The sequence below is a fragment of the Zootoca vivipara genome, chromosome 14, assembly GCF_965207765.1.
Source record: "Zootoca vivipara chromosome 14, rZooViv2.hap1.1, whole genome shotgun sequence".
Classification (NCBI taxonomy): Eukaryota; Metazoa; Chordata; class Lepidosauria; order Squamata; family Lacertidae; genus Zootoca; species Zootoca vivipara.
Genome location: NC_142597.1, coordinates 6,427,433 through 6,443,280, shown reverse-complemented (window position 1 = coordinate 6,443,280; position 15,848 = coordinate 6,427,433). Strand labels below are relative to the sequence as shown.

The 15,848-nt window shown below is 41.9% G+C and overlaps 1 protein-coding gene across 1 annotated transcript in view; it reads left to right on the top strand.

The window, feature by feature from the left end:
* Nucleotides 1-15,848, top strand: part of LRRTM4 (leucine rich repeat transmembrane neuronal 4) — a 412,227-nt gene that overhangs the window by 202,025 nt on the left and 194,354 nt on the right. The window contains exon 3 of the mRNA XM_035139892.3: nucleotides 15,196-15,255. Within this exon, the coding sequence (XP_034995783.3) occupies nucleotides 15,196-15,255 (60 nt within the window). The remainder of the gene's footprint in view (nucleotides 1-15,195; nucleotides 15,256-15,848) is intronic.

The window sequence follows — 15,848 nt, the reverse complement described above, 5'->3', positions numbered from 1 at the left end:
TATTGGGGATAGCTGCTTGTGAAAATACGTGCCTTAATCAAAACTGTATATGGAAACTGTTTATTAGGTGAAATCCCCACTTAAATACTGATGATGAAGATGATTGTTGTTGTTGTTGTTAGTAGTAGTAGTAGTAGGAGTAAGCATGTTTGTGGATTATTATTATTATTTTAGTACAGTTGTCACAAGTAACAGTGAATGAAACATTAGGTGCATACAAGAGTCATGTGGAGAGTTGAATTTAAGTTTGGGGAAATAAGAAACTGAAATAACTGAAACTGACAAATCCATTCACCCTACTTCATCCTTTAACCTCACTTGCAATGTGATCCCTGGATCCTGTACTAGGCCATACCAGAGGTATATTGCCTTGTATATTAATACAACCTGGCTCAGTGGTTCTGAAGATCTATGAGCCTTGTATAGCAAACCACATTCTCAGTAATTGTGTCCAGAATATTGTTCTAGCTACGTGGGTTAAACCTTTGCCTATTTTCATAAGATGTCATTAAATTACATGACCATTTCTTCATATTGATTGGTTTTATAACTGAGTTTAAAAAAGAGGGCAGTTTTAAACTGGTCAGGTTAGCAACCTCAGGTTAAATAAAGGAGAGGTAATTTTCATGTCTAAAGTAATGTACTGACAAGAAATCAATCTCCTTTCTGTAATAAAATTAGCCAGATCCCCACACTCATTATTTTTCACAGCTGAAGATTCCCTTATCCGAGTTAGAGCTGTTTTATGGCCTTTGGGGAAAAAATAAAATAAAAAATACTGTAAACCAGCATGAAACATTTTTTTGGGGGGGGGGGGTTATTTAAAAAGCCTATTTAAAAGCTCTCCTAAACCTTGAATGACTTGCATATGCTTTAACCCATGTGAGCACTGTGAAGAGCTTCTGAAAGACAAGTAATTACTTATTAGCTGTAATACTTGTCAGTGAGAACAATGTCTACAGCTCACCTGGCATAGTTCAGCTAAATGAATTACAACTGAGAACAGAATTAAATACCTGGAAATCTATTCACCAAGAGCATCACTATTTAGCCTTTTCCTTCTATATCCATTAGTTTTCTTTAGACACAGTGCCGGATTCTATCTCTGTTGGAGTTTCCGTAAAGTTTTTGCTGTTTGCTATGAGATCTCTCCCCTGCCCGTGTGTGTGTGTGTGTGTGTGTGAGAGAGAGAGAGAGAGAGAGAGAGAGAGAGAGAGAGAGAGAGAGAGGAGTATGAATATGATGGGGAACTTGAAATACTTCAACATTTGGAGGACCACATCTTCCATCACCCTTAACCATGGCCATTCCTAACAGACACACAGCTTTATTGTGGTCTATGGAACTCAACACAGTACAACAGTAGTAAATACCAACAGTTATTAAGGTGTAAAATTGGCCATGCTAGTCAACAGTGGAGCTTTAGCCTGTACATACTGATTTCTGATTTTAACTGCCACCGAGATGAATTTTGCTACAGCCAATGTAACAGTATCAAACTTATCCTCAAGGAGAACTTGGCATAAAACGAGTCAGCAATTCTAGGTTATTCTGTTAGTATTGGATTGATTAGATGCTGTCTAACCTGTTTATACAAGGGGACGCAGGTGGTGCTGTGGTCTAAACCACAGAGCCTAGGGCTTGCCGATCGAAAGGTTGGCAGTTCGAATCCCCGTAACAGGGTGAGCTCCTGTTGTTCAGTCCCAGCTCCTGCCGACTTAGGAGTTCGAAAGTACGTCAAGTGCAAGTAGCGCTCTGGCAGGAAGTGTAAACAGGGTTTCTGTGTGCTGCTCTGGTTCGCCAGAAGTGGCTTAGTCATGCTGGCCACGTGACCCGGAAGCTGCCTGCGGACAAACGCTGGCTCCCTCGGCCAGTAAAGTGAGATGAGCGCCGCAACCCCAGAGTCGTCCGCTAATGGACCTAATGATCAGGAGTACCTTTATCTATACCTAACCTGTTTATACAGACTACAATGTAATAAAATGTGTTCCATACCTTCAACATGGGCACAGCCTATGGGACACCTGAAAATTTTCCCCTCAGCACTTCATAAAGGAAAGCATTTAATCTGGCTTTAGGAAACAGATGGCGGTAGTTAGATACGGTCAAATTCTTAAGGTAGGGAGATAACAACAACAGAAACCCCTCTAGGTATTGGATTCCTGACACAGATGAGCCACAGGTCACATGTGAACAAGATTGTAAATCACTAAAGGCAATATCCCAACATCTCTTTCATAGTTTTGAGAGCAATATCATACCCCAGGTGAGTGAGAAAAGATGGTGAAAGAGGCCTTATGCGCCATGGTTTTTGACCAGGAGCGAATGTACTTTTCATTTATCAAATGAAGGAGTACACCATTCCCAAGGTCATACACACGGTCCCTAAGCACTCCATCAGGCCTTAATTGAAAGTGGGCACTCACCAGTTTCCAACAGAAGTATTGAGTTAGGACCTCATAAACATTGATTGAAATGTATCAAGCTTTGGAAAAGAGCCCTTGTACCAAACGTTGACAGTATTTAAGAGCTGTGATGCAGGTTTCGCCTGTGCATGAAATAAATGGAGAATTGCCAGTTTGCTTACTTCCTCTATTTAGGAAGTAACCAAACAATGGGTGCTCCAAGATTTTGTGTGGTGAAATGTAAGTCCTAAATACTGAAAGCTGATCTAGTAGCATATGCTTTTAAGAAAGGACCTTAAGTGCATTCAGAGCAGCTAGAGCTTCTGGGTCAGGTCCCACCATAGCTGCCAAGTTTTCCCTTTTCTCGCAAGGAAGCCTATTCAGCATAAGGGAAAATCCCTTAAAAAAAGGGATAAGTTGGCAGCTATGGGTCCCACATACAGCACATTGTAATAACCAAGCCTTGAGTTTACAAATACAAGAAGCACCATAGCCAGGCTATCTCTATCTAAGATCAACCACAGTACAAGACCCATCTCACTTCTTCATTCTGGAGTGTTGGGTGCAATATGTCATCCCAGGGAGAGCAGAAGCTGTAGAAGTTCTCTCAGTCCTCTTATAACTTTCCTCACCTCCCTGTTCCAACTCCAAAAATAATAATAATGGAGAAGGGGGGACATGGCCCTGTGATAAATGAAGGACATCATCATGTTCTTCCCATGTGCAGGCTCCATGTATTATCATCTCCATAGAATATTTCTGGTGTCCTCGAGCCTGGAGAGTTAAATGAGGTCACGTCAGTTAACCCAGAAGAAGACAGATCCAAGATACAGGTATTGGTGGGAGCTGTGGAATCCATTTTCTATCCAGTGTGTTAATTCCAATGGTAGCATCAGTGCTTTTTTTTCTTAAAAAATGTTTAGAGGCACTCTCATTTTCCTATTCATATTGAAATACTGCCCCTCAATGAAGCTAAACTTAGATTCACAAAATGATTAGAGGTATGCGTACCCCTACATACCCCCAGAAAAAAAAGCACTGGGCAACATTATGTTTGAATGAGATGTCTTGTGTCGACCAGGACACACTCTCAATAGTTAAATGCTGCTTTTGTCAGTGGGGACAAAAATGCACTCTTTAAATCACGAGGGTAATTAATTTTCCTGACAAGCTTTCAAAGTGCTCGATTGAGATTTTAGGCATCATATATATATGACTTGACAGTTTGCATTTGCTCAGGTTATCCCCTCCCCACTTTCTTCCCTGGAGGTACAGCAAGAAGATGGAAGCCCTGCTAAGATGCATTGTTAATAATCTGTGCAGATTCTTACAAACTCCAAGAAATGGTTTATGACTTTAGACGTTTGTGTGTGTTTCTTTTTTGGCATCTGTACTTCAAACAGAATTCTGCAACTTGAAGGTCCGAAAAGTTATTGTTTTTATTATTTCCAGAGCGGCATCTATGTTTCTTCTCTTGCAGCAAAATCAATTAAAATGGCCTGTGGCACTGTAAGGGCTAACAATTGTATGAACAAAGCAAGGATAAAAGGAGTTCTATCAACTTGCATACCTTGCTAGTTTATTTGGGGCCTCTGGTCCCTCATTTATGGATCTAATAGTGTAAAACCAGCCTTGATTAAAAGTGCCTTGTCTTGATAGCCCTCTCATAGCTGCCAAGTTTTCACTTTTCTCGCGAGGAAGCCTATTCAGCATAAGGTAAAATCCCTTTAAAAAAGGGATAACTTGGCAGCTATGAGCCCTTTGTGTAAATGAACTTTTTGCATTAGCTTTTCTGATATTGCCAGATACCAGAAAAGTTAATGTCAGCGTAGAATTTGTCTAGCCCCACTTCCTCTGGGTTGTAGCTATGTGTGCAGGTATGTGAGCTGTGACTAAGATGATAAAGGGTCTGGAAATCAAGCCTTGCAAGTAATGATTGAGGGAGCTGGGTATGTTTCACCTGGAGAAGAGAAGACTGAGAGGTGATATGATAACCATCTTCAAATATCTAAAGAACTGTCACATGGAAGATAGAGCCATTTTCTTTTCTGCTTCACCTTTACCAATGGACTCAAGTTACAGGAATCCATTGGGTCTGCTTGGTGGGAGTTGCAGTGCAACAACATCTGGGGGGGCACATCTTCCCCATCCCTGTTTTAAATAATGCATTTTGAGGTGGCATATATCAAAGTAGCACTGTGATTTGATAGAGTTTTGGGATCAAGCAAAAGTGTACTGCTAATACTGTAAGATAACCTAATAAAAGTGACTTACTTAACAAGAACAGAATAATTAGGCTGTGTCATTTAGGGGGGTTTTTTTTAGCCCTAAAATTTTTTTCAAATGTTCCATTATTAATTAAGCAGATGACAACAATTCTTCCTCTCTAAGGAGTAGAGAGGGAAATTGCATGATGAAAATGTGCTCATCAGAAGGACAAAGTCTCTTTAAATAGTACCATCCAGGCTATCTTTAAAGTTGGATCTTCTTGACCTAAATAAGGACATTGACAAAGTTGAGCAAGGTTTGTCAACTCTCGCTGTCAGTGAATCTCTTTTTGGCTGATGGAAGGCATGGTGTCCTGAATCCTGATGGTGATACAGTACTTCAACGTCCCTTGTTGAGCTGTGATTGGAGATCCCTGGAAAAACAATTCTTTCTAATTAGAAGTCAGACCTGTCAGTCACAAAAGAATTATCCCTCCCTCCTCTTCCCAAGCTTGGGGAGAAACACTGTCTGCAGTACAGTATTTTGTTTTTAAAACATACAGATCAGCCTAAAGCACTTCAGAAATCCCCATTTCAGTCTGGAGCGATTCAGAGAGATGCAACTTAAGCAAATACTAGTCCAAACCTGTATGAAGTGGCCTCACTTCAGACCTTCATCTGTGAATCATCCAAATTATTTGCACACTCCTGTATGTCTTTTCTAGTTGGTATTAGAGCAGAATCAAGCTTTGTTGCTTTCCAGAATACTGCCCTTCCAAATGAGTGGAAGGAAATGTTTCCATTCCTTTCTCCTGTTCTCGTGAGAATAATCTCATGCTGATGGCAATATTAGGCCCATTTATCCATCAGTACAAATGAATTGAGCCAACAAATCCCAGTTTGTGTCAGAGGACTTCAAATATAGGTTAGCTTTGTCAAAAAAATCTTCTGGGAGAAATCAGCTTGTGGTGTAAATATTACCTCTAAAAGGACCATGTGGACTGGTTTGAGGGCCAGTTTGTGCAATCAGAGAAGTCATTGGTTGAATGTTATAGTCTCTTTAAAAGCTGGAATTGTTTTCCCAGGCCGCCTCTGGTTTTTAGGAGAGTTAGTTGAGTTGCTGGTTTGGGGATTTATTTATTTATTTTATCGATGGGAAGGGTGAGAAAAGGAAGTGATTTCCATTCTGCCCTGTCTTCATCGTAATCAGTTCCCATTTCTCTTCAGTTCTACTTCCAATAAAAGCTATGTAACGTAAGTTACAAATTTAATGTAATTAATTATGTAATTATTTCCACACCATTCATTTGGATGGTGTCAAATGTCAAAACAATGTTCTTTAAAAAGGCTTTGTGTATAGATAGGGTTGCGTTTTTTAAAAGGAATATTGTGAATGAATAGCAAAAGTATATCCTTGCTTGATTTCCATTATGAAAACATAAACAGTGCCAGTTTCCTTTTCAAATAGAATTCTCCAACATCCCTAAATTATGGATTATATGTTTGTTTGTGTGTGTACGCATTTGTTTGCTATTTCTGATTTTTTTTAAAAAAAAATATGTAGCATCTTACGATACTTGTGAACCACTTAGACCACTTAACTCTTTGTAAGGGAAAATACATATCTATTATCTAAACAAATTTATAAAATGTGGTAAAGTATCAGCCAGAGTCTGTCCTGCTATGTGGTGCAGGTAGGGACAGAAACGGGTGTTCAGACGTATCACCAACACAAGATTGACACCCACACGCTTAAGCTTCTGTGCTGTACTGAAAATAAGAGGGAGGGAGGGAGCGTATGTCTGAGTAGAAGGCTAAGCACACTCCTTCCCTCTCCACATCAAGGTTTTTATGTGTCTTTAATGTTATTTGTTTAGCTGTTAAAATAAATGCATTACACAATATAAAAAGGCAAGTCTTTAAAGCCTAAAGGCTTACATTCTAAGTGAAGCTGAGACACAAGAGAGAAGGGGAAGTGAACACAGAAGGGGAGAATATATATGTTTTAGCAGGCCCCAGGAAAAGGCTGGTGGCTGAATGCCAGGCCAGAATAAAAGTCCTTTCATTGATCTTCTGCTCCATAGCAGTTGATGGTGAAAGTCTAGGTTGTGAGAGGGCAGAGGAGGGAGAGAAAGAAATGTAGATGGTTTCAGAAGCTGGCTGTTGTTATAAGCAGGCAATTGGAAGCTGCCTTATACCAAGTTAGACGAAATAATCTAGCTCAGCATTGTTTGCTTTCTTTCACAGTCCTACCTGGAATGAACCTGCATGCAAAGCTGTTGCTCTGTAGCTCAGTTGTAGCTCTTTCCTGATTAATGCCCCAAACCATTTTGAATAAGAAGAGGAATTTTATAGCCATAATCATAGAGACAGTATTCATCTTGTTAATGAAGATGCAGTCCAGAGATAAGTCTTCATAACACTTTACTGAGGAAATTGATGAAAACAGTGTGTAATTTGAGGAGAAAGGAAGAGAGGATTTGTCTTTTTTAGGCCTTGTACACAGGAGGGATCAGGGGCGTACCCAGGATCAAAACTGGGGGGGGGGGAGCCATGGTCATTCAGGTTGTGACATTTCAGCACGGAAAAGGTGAATGAAACCAAAATTTTAAGAAAATTATATATAATTATAGCAGTGCTTTATTACGGTAGTTATTACAATTATTTGCTTGGAATTTTTTAAAATTTTTATTCTAGTTACATGTCTTATACTAATATCATTTTTCTTGGGTTTGAAGAAAACTTGTTCAAAACTTTCGTTTCAATCCAGTCCTGATTTTCCTTAAAGAATTTCCAATGGACGCTCATCAAACACAACCCAGTCAGTCTGCATAGCTGACAAGTTTTCCCTTTTCTCACGAGGAAGCCTATTCAGCATAAGGGAATTTCCCTTAAAAAAAAGGATAACTTGGCAGCTATGGTCAGTCTGTCCTCTCCCATTGTACTTCTGAGCCAGGTCTTTACCCTTAAGTAATTTCTGTAGAAAATTAAAATTTTAAACTTACCTTTTTGGAACCAGTTTCTTATATCCATTTAGGCAGCCTCGATGTCTTCTAAATGTAAATAAGAAGGTAAACTAATAGCGGGCGGCTCAGTTTAGCGGCGGACGGCTCAGTTTAGTGACGCAGAACTCACTAGACCCCTCTAGAAGATTCCCTCTTCTCTCTGCTAGAGCCTGCTAGAGACATTTTCTTCCTTTGAATCCCACTGGCTGGCTGACATAGATTCCTCTACCAGTCACTAGGTGGCTCTAGATACTTCTCGTTTTTTACACCATTTCAGTGTGGTAAACAACTGATTCTTCGCCATCACCCTACCTAATTTTGTTTCATCTCATCACTTTATAACCATTTATTTATTTATTTGCTGGGGGCAGCTGCCCCCCTGCCCCTCGCTGGGTACGCCCATGGGAGGGATACATTCTACAAAACATACTGAGGAAAACTGCCTTCAAAACTTCACACCCAATCAGAGCACCTGCTACCTTAGCAAACTCTTCCTAGTTACCAAGCAACACCTCCACCCATTCTGCTCTTTGCTAGCTGACTTTAACAGTAACAAAATTAACCCTTGAGTTGTACACTGAATGATCTCTGCTGTTCTACTTCCAACACATCAGAATAAACAATGCCAAGTAACTCAGGTTAGAATTCCCTTTCAGAGCTTCCTGGAGATAACATGGATTGGACCTGGAACCCTCTGCATACCTAGTAGATGCTGCACCACTGAGCTATGGCTTCATATGCATCCCACACACAACTTTTCAATTGCAAAGTTTTTAAAAGTAGGGACAAACATGCATAAAAAATTGTGGGAGGAAAAGCTACTGGGGAGGGGAAATGGCAGGTTTACAAAGGGTTAAGTGTTTCCCTGCTGCTTTTCCAGTTTTGCTTGCTGACTGGAAGTGGCTTTTCTATGTCTAAAGGGGCCATCAGGCAAGTGTGAAATGTGTTTAGGCATTTCATGTAGTCTGAGCCTCAGGCCCATCTTTCTCTGACTGTTTTCCATGGGTGAGGGGTGGAAGCAGGAGAATCATTGCTTCATCTGACAATCGGGCTCCTTTTGTGCTGGCTACTACCTCCCTCTAATTCCCACTTAAAATCCAATTGCAATTTAAGAATGAAGCATTTTGACTACAATTGGATGAGTGTTTTAATTAGAGATAAGAGATGCAGCCTGCTGATATCAGCTGTAGATAGCCTGCTTGCTTTAGAATGCCTCCCACTGACACATAATACATCATCTGGGCTGCATCAGCAAGATTAGTTTATAACCTAAAAAAGAAAAGAAAGCAGATTGGTTGAAGGAGGCTATATCTGCAATTAAATAGAACATCCAATGCCTATGAACTGTGGGGTGATGATTGGAGGGAGAGAGAGTGTATTTCTGTGATGAATGAAACTGTGACTTTAAAGGCATGATACTGTAAAATGAGATGTTAACATTTTTTCATGGATTGGTGGGTGGGTTGGTGGTTGCTTGCTTGTTTGTTTGCTTCTCCAAGCAGGTGAATTTGGTGCTCATGAGTGTGGTGGAAATAACTCAGAGGGACACTGGTGTTGGGTGAAAAACAGCCCACAGCTTTACTGTATAAATATCAGGTTAGCAATGGCAGTAGGGTGAGGATCATTTCCTCATTCTCTACACAACCTTTGCTGATGGAATGACACTTCATTGGAGGTTCAGAAGCACCCAAACCCATAGGAGCATACCGTCCAACTGTCCCTATTTTCCCGGGACTGCCACAAAAACCATCAAGCAATCATGGAATCTTAATTTGTCGTGTCGTGCAAAATTTCAGATATTCTGCCACTTTTTCATTCATTGCAATGAAGCGAAGGCTTCCCGTCAGCAGATGGCACCTCACCTGCCACTGCCTCCTCCAGCGTCTCCTTGCAAGCCTCCTCTTCGCTCCTCCCTCCCACCCTACACTCCCCCTCCACCGCAGAGAAGAACAGGGGGAACTACCTGGGGTGGGGGTGGGGGTGGGGGGAGTCAGATAGATGCTAACAAGGAGCTGCAAAAAGTGTCTTTTCCATTTCCAGCCTCACTCACAACTTGTGCCTCCAGGTCTGCCCAGCAACCGAAGCTCCATTTTTGCAGTCCATTTTTCAATTGCTGGAATATTTTCTTCATGTCCAATCCCAGCTCTTCAGATTCATCCTCTTTTCAGGCGGGGCTGTTCTCAGAGCTTTCTAGTACAGTGGAACCTCAGTTTACAAATTTTCGGTTTACGAACGCCGCAGACTCATCTGGAACGGATTAATCCACTTTCCATTACTTTCAATGGGAAAGTTCACTTCAGTTTATGAATGCTACAGTTTATGAACAGACTTCCGGAACCAATTGTGTTCATAAACTGAGGTACCACTGTAAGTGGATTGAGAGGGTCCTTGCTGGAGAGAGAGAGAGAGATGGAGGGGGCTCAGTGGGGGCCCCTCAATCCTGTGGCTGGCTGGCTGGCTGGTGCTGTTGGACTGTGCTAGTCAGTATCTCCGGGGACCAAACTTTGGGGGTGGGGGGCAGGGAGAATTTGTGATGCTCCACTTTTCTAACCTAGGGACAGGGGATTAAAAGCAGTCAGGTCCTGACTGTGCTGCTCCCACCACCATCATCACCTTATGCTGCAGAATTAACATTCCTCTCATCCCCCATGCTTTGCGCCTTTGTGGTTGCTTTTTTTTACTGGAGAAAGGGAGTATGTGTATGAGTAGTGCCTGCCTTTTATATACTAGCAGAGAACCAGACCTTATTTTCAGGAGCCTGACATGTAAACACGTCTTTTATGATGATGTGCACATATTTCAAAACCTACATTTATATAGGGGGCGTGAGGATGAGTCTGATGTAGAATAGAATGTCCTGATTTTTATCTGACTGTTGGAAGGTATGTAGGAGCCTTCCAGCATTGGACCCTGTTGTGGTGCAAACCAAACATCTAGGGTCTCATTGGATGGCAGGGCTGAGAGATTCTGGCCAGGCATGCCTTTAGCAAATCCTTCCCTCCCAAAGGCCCCAAATGACCCAGCCTTACCATGTTGATCCCGCCTAATGTCATATCTGAATTGTGACAAAATCCTCACGGAATCCAGCACAACAAAGCGTTTCACTGTGGGAAAGGCAAAAACAAACAAACAAACAAACCCAAGGGCCAATTGAATTTGGGAGGGGAAAAATAATTTCTGACCATGTCAGCTAGTGACCCCCAAAGCCCAATCAGCCTCCAGCATGGAGGGTGGGTCGGTGGGTGGGAAGCTTGTGGGGCAAAATGAGCCTGAACCCTCATGGACAAGGCATTTTAAAACCTCAAACTCTCTTCCCTCTCATCAGATCTGGTGAGTGCACAAAGCAGACTGAAACTTTACCTAGACATGTACAGAACTTCCCATCAAAAAGTAACCTTGCCATGTTCAGGGCATTTCATTTGCAACAGCAAATATCCCCCTGCCCCTTTCTCTCTTCAAAGATAGGGTTGAATGAGCTGTGCCAGGTTAGTTCAGATCCTAGCACTCAGTGCTATTTTTCTCGAAAAAGAGATGCCAGAACTCACCATGAACGCCTCCCTTGTTCTCTTATAATGGCAATGGCGACCACCTGAGAGGTGTCAGAATTGAGTTCCGCGTGTTCCAGCTGAAAATAAAGCCCTGCTAGCACTTATGCTCATGCTTTCTTCTTTCATTAAACATCCTCCCCCTTTTTTGCAATAGTGCATATGTGATGCATATGTATACACTATTTCCCTTGCACATGAGGGGGAGACTCTAAGAGACAGTTTTGATGATGAAGTGAGAAGTTGTTTAATGGTGCATAGCTCTCCCATTAAAGCAGTGACTGGCCGGGTGATGGGCTAGGGCTGAAACTTGTGCATCATCTGAACTGGGGTTGTCACCTGATTATGGACATCTTAGTTGAGTCATCGTTTGAATCCTCACAGGATTGATGGATCAATTATATCTGCATATGAGTCAAAACATAACTTCTGAAGCAAAATACATGCCCTCCAAATAGGGGCAAAATAGGAATGGGCAGTTATTGTTTAAAATGTGTTCTCCAAATAAGGAAACTCCTGCACATGAGTGGGTGGAACTAGGGGTAGTAGAATGTAGGTGGCCAGGTGGACAATGGCAAGACCAACACAATCTGGATATAACTGGATGGTTTTAAAAGAGGATTAGACAAATTCATGGAAGAAAATTATATCAATGGCCCCTAGCCATCACAGCTATACGCAGTGGCGAAGCTGCATGCTCTGGCAAAGAGCAGGCTGGGGCGTGGCTGGCAAAGAGCGTGGCTGGGGCGTGTCTTGGGGGGCATGGTGCCTGTCTCGGAGGCATGGCATGCTGACCGGTGGGGGGTGACGTGTGTCCAGGGGACATGGCACAATGCCTGTGGGGGTGTGGTGTGCATCCTGGGGGGTGGTGCACTGCCTACAGGGGCGTGGCGCTCAGCATGGTGGGGGGTGCATGGCACAAGTCCAGGGGGGTGGCTGCGATGGTACCCCCTCCCCAATGGTGCCAGGAGCGGTGCCCCCCTGTCCCTCCACCAGTGGCTATGCTCTGCCTCCACTGTCAGAGGCAGTCATGGTTCTGAATAACATTTGCTGTAAGTCAAAGGTGGACAGACTGCTGCTGCTCTCATGTCCTGCTTGTGGGCCTCTCATGGGGGGCACCTGGTTGGTCACTGCGAGGACAGGATGCTGGACTCGATGGGTTGTTGGTCTGATCCAACAAGACTCTCCTTATACTCTTAGTGTGTTACAGGTAGAAAGCAGGGGCTGCAAGTGAATGCAAGCAAATGGCTCTGTATGAAGCAAGCCATAAACTACAGGAGAGAATGCAGGCATAGAAAGTACAATGGGAAAATTGTGTAGGGTAGGAGCAGGAGCAGCTTACCTGGTGAGGCACAGCTGCCATACTAGATTTCAGGCAAGTATGTCACTGCCACTTACCAGGAGAGGGATGAGGAGTTAGTGTAGTGTGGACACACTATTGAAGCCAGTTCAGTTCTCCCACCATTTGCCCACCCCACTCCAAGCTCCCCACTGCCTCTTCCGTCCCCATAACCAACAGCAACACACTTGGAAGATATTGATATTGATTTATGTAACATTTGATAATGTTGTTGATAATGTAACTTTTTTTAAATGTAACTGTATTTTTGTAATATTTTATTTAAGTTGTCTGTTGTTGCTTCGGTTTTCTGTATATCACTTAGATATTTTTAATAAGCGCTGCATAAATTAAATAATCAAGCCTAAATAAATAATCAAGCAATCAAACAAGCTAGTGATGAAGCTCTGCCCCACTAGTGTGGAGGGCCCACGTTCAAAAATGTGTACCATTGTGGGGTCTGAACTGGGGGTGGCAGGCCATGAATGAGACTTTGTGGTTACCTGAAGATGTTGAACCAGTTACAGCAGCTGTGAAAAAGGTGAATGCCATACTACGGATCATTAGGAAAGGGGGGAAATATGATTCCATATATCATAATGCTATGATGTGACCACACTTGGAATATTGTGTACAGTTCTGGTTGCCTTACCTAAAAACTAATGTGGTAGTTGGGAAAAAGTTCAGGAAAGGTACAGTGGTACCTTGGTTCTCAAACTTAATCCGTTCCGGAAGTCTATTACAAAATCAAAGCATTCCAAAACCAAGGCACACTTTCCCATAGAAAGTAATGAAAAATGGATTAACCTGTTCCAGGCTGCTTCTTCTTTTAATCATTTTTATTGATTTTCCAATAAAAACAGTCAATTAACATATCCATCAAATCATAAACATAATCCAATTAAAAACAATAAACTGAAATAAAAACAACAACCAAATTACAATCCAAATTATTAATTATTAATTTTTCTGAGCTTCCCATAGTCTGGACCTCTGATGTATATCTCCAGTATCTTTGTTCCTGCCTTCTTCTTGCCTTTCAAGTCTAAGTAAAACTGCACAGTTGATATAATTATAAATAGAAGTCCATCTGTACTTTTTTTTTTTAAAAAAATGTTTCTTAATGAGGCCTGGCATAGAAAAACAATTGTAGATATTGAGAAGAAGAAGAAAGAACATACCAATCACCTCCGTAATCCAAACACCATGATGAGAATCTCTTTGAAGTCCAAGCTTAAACACCAGGGACTGTTCAGTTCTGCAGGTTTTTTCTCAGTCTTCTTTGGTACAGACTATGTCTGTTTATTGTCCAAATCTAATTATTTTATCAAACAGATATTTCTGGCTATGAGAGTGACTTTGGAGAGTGCCAGACGTGCCATGCTCTGGGACTCAGCGTCCTGCCATTTGCACCTTGATGCAAGTTGGCAATCTCAGACAGTCTGCGGGTCTACAAGACAGTCCTCCCCCACCCTGGGGAGTCTGCCAGGGCTAATTACCCCCATATCAACCCTGAATCACCGGCACGGCTGATGTCAGTGCCATTTCTCACAGCCGGAAACAGGAAGCCCCAATCTGTTCCAGGCTTTTAAAAATAACCCCTAAAATAGCAATTTAACAGGAATTTTACTATCTAACGAGACCATTGATCCATAAAATGAAAGCAATAAACAATGTACTTCCGTCACACAAGCAATCAATCAGTAGCTGAACTGGGTTCCACACAGTCACACACAAAAGAGCCACAAAAACGCAAAATAGCAAAAACAGACAGACCTCAGTGTAACATTCAAAATGGAAGTGTGGCACTCAAATCAGAAGCGTAACACTCAAAACGGAAGTGTAACACCCAAAACAGAAGTGCGACACTCAAAACGGAGCATGTTCGGCTTCCGGGAAAAGTTTGCAAACTGGAACACTTACTTCCGGGTTTGCAGTGTTTGGGTTTCAGGTTGTTTGAGTACCAAGGCATTTGAGAACCAAGATACCACTGTTCAGAACTATGCATCATTTGGGGAACATGGCTAGAGATGAGTTTTTCTCCCCATCACATAATATTAGTAGTAAGGGTCATCTCATATGAGAAGATTCCAGACAAAAATCCTCCTATATCTTGGAACGCAAGTAGACTGTGGGTGTTGCACCGAGGAAGGCTTGAGGCCACTGGGTCTGCATGTGATGCAGCAGTAAAAATGGCACTTCAGCTCCCATCAGCCTCACCTACACCGGCCAGTGAACAGGAATGATGGGAGGTGTAACCCAACAACATTTGGTGGCAACTTGTTGGCTTCCTCTGCTCAATGGCTTGCTAGACAAACCTGGGTTTCCCATTTAAAGTAATGGCTGGGTTTGCTGGAAGAGCAGGGGGAAAGAACTCAATGAGTGGTACTCAGAGTAGACCCACTGAACTTAACAAGCATGATTAAGTTTCAATAATTTCAATGGGTCTAATCTGAGTAAAATGCCACCCATTTTGTGTACTTGGTGGGGAGGAGAACTAATTGTTTTTATTTGTTAGAGACAAAAACTGCTGAGCTGCTAGTGAAGTGTTTGTTAATAATGATCTTGGCAAATGATTGTTTAATTTATATTATATTTGCAAATGATGGTGAATGTCTTGTACCTAGATGGACTGCAGAGTTTGAACAAATAATAATAGAGCTGTATATTGTTTCCTTGCCATTATCTTCTCAGCTCTCCGGAGAAGTCCTGTTTCAAAAAGGAATTGTCATGGATGATTGTGCAGTGAATAAGGTAGGAATTAATTCTATAGCTGAGGCACTCTCTTATTATTCTTATTCCTTATTGTTATTTCATAGGCTACCTGAGGGTCATCTTTGAGATGGCCTTGTGTTGTTTACCTGGATGATTCCCCCCACATCTTTTTGGTGTAATAAACATAAGCAACATACTGCAGATCAAAGCAATGATTACCTTAAGAGAGAGAGAGAGAGAGCGCACACACAACCCACAACTTCCCTCATTTAGTTCAGCTAGCAAACATTCTTGAGGATTATTTGTGCTTTTACTGTCAATTTTCAGAACCATTTCCTTTTGTTTGTTCCAATAACAGCAAAGACGAAAGACAGCAAAACTAAATGATTCAGGATAATTCCATATATGAATATTTCTCCTTGACTTCAGGGTCAGCCTTTAACATTTTAAAGATAATATAATGGCTTGCTTCTATTTTGCTCCCTCGTGCATACATTCATCACCATGGTTTCTCCACTTGATTAGGCAAAATGAATTCCCTCGGCTCAAAAGAATATCGAGTCAGTATGCACAATATGATTTGCACAATGCAACAGAAAGGGAAGATGTGCAATCAAAGGGGCTTTCTGCAC